A 1,501-nucleotide genomic window follows, 5' to 3' on the forward strand; every position below is an offset into this window, starting at 1 on the left:
TGGACATATATGTTCTTCCATCAATGAATAATGCGAAACGAAACAGAGTTGTCAATATATTTCGTTATCTACAGTAATACATGTTCCGTTGTTGCCACATGAGCATAAAAACGATATAGTTTTGAATAACGAAATATTTATTATTTTTTGAGTTTCCATATAATATTTATTAATTGCTCTCTATTTATTACAAATTTATTTATCATTTATTATCATAAAAAATCAAATTAATATTTTTTTTAGAGACTAATTATAAATATTAAGTTAAATAAAGTAATTTTGAATTATTCTCTAGTTCGGTAATAATGTTTCGTCCAACAAATTAAAGAAATTAGAATTTAGAAGCATGAAGGTACAAGAAAAAGTTAAGCGATGTAAAGTTGGAAGCTTACTTTGCGAATTATTATTTGAGTCAATTACATGGATTTGATAGAGGACCACCAATTGAAAAAAATTTAACCCCTAATTAATGTTTCATTAACAATATTATTGAACCATATATATATATAACATGGTACCTGGTGAAGCAGGTCTCACCGTTTCCCAAGATTTCATCAAAACAATAAATTAAAATTGACAGGTTACTAAATAAATAGTTCTACGAATTTGATCCAAATGTTATCATCATGGTTTCCAACACAAATAAATTAATTTCAAGAACTGTGACATGGAAGGTTCCTTTTCTGATCTTCTTGTTGTTGCTGCTGAGAATTATTATTATTGTTACTTGAAGAACTACCAAATGGATAGTTGTTCCAATTCAGAAGCTCTTCAATCATCTGCATGGCAACCCTGTTCTCTTCTTCAATTCTATTTTCATCATCATTCTCTCCAATAACAACAACATTATTATTATTGTTGTTGTTGTTGCTGCTGCTATTGATGTTGTTATTACTTGGTGAAGATGGGAAAATGACCTTATTACCCTCGTGTTGTTTTTGTTGGTTCTTGCTGCCAAGCTCAACCCTCATGACCCAACTGGAATCGGAGTGTCTTCCGGGGCCCTTTTGCCAGACGCCGATGTGGGAGTTGTCGGCGTCGAGGCGGAGACAAGTGAGGGAAGGAGAAGAAGGATCCTTGCCACAGCACTTCTTGAGCTTTGCACTGAGAAGCTCTGAGAGTGCCTTGGGAGACAAGAAAGAAGAATCATCATTGCAAGAAGAAGAAGAAGTTGTTGTTGTTGCATTGTTATTATGATGATGAGATTGTTGGTTGTTCTTTGTTGAAGGGAAATTGGTCTTGGCATTTTGGCCATTCATCAAAATCGCAGCTTGATCATAAGCCCTTGCTGCTGCTTCTGCTGTCTCAAATGTTCCCAGCCACACCCTTCTCTTCCTAAACAAAATAAAACTCACACAATTATATCATCATTTTAAATAATTTTTCATTGTCGAGACAAGACAAAAGGGGTGTTCAGTACGATAATATTTTGTTTAGAGAAGGAAGAGAGAGTGAGTGAGAATGAATGAAATGTTTTGTAGAGATATATATATATATATAT

General features: G+C 33.4%; 1 protein-coding gene across 1 annotated transcript in view; it reads right to left on the reverse strand.

Annotated features, from left to right (window-relative positions):
* Positions 648 to 1,501, reverse strand: part of LOC107612031 (ethylene-responsive transcription factor SHINE 2-like) — a 1,224-nt gene continuing 370 nt past the window's right edge. The window contains exon 2 of the mRNA XM_016313872.2: positions 648 to 1,335. Coding sequence (XP_016169358.1) covers positions 654 to 1,335 — 682 coding nt within the window. The 3' untranslated portion in view covers positions 648 to 653. The remainder of the gene's footprint in view (positions 1,336 to 1,501) is intronic.

This window comes from Arachis ipaensis, chromosome B08 (genome assembly GCF_000816755.2).
Source record: "Arachis ipaensis cultivar K30076 chromosome B08, Araip1.1, whole genome shotgun sequence".
NCBI lineage: Eukaryota > Viridiplantae > Streptophyta > Magnoliopsida > Fabales > Fabaceae > Arachis > Arachis ipaensis.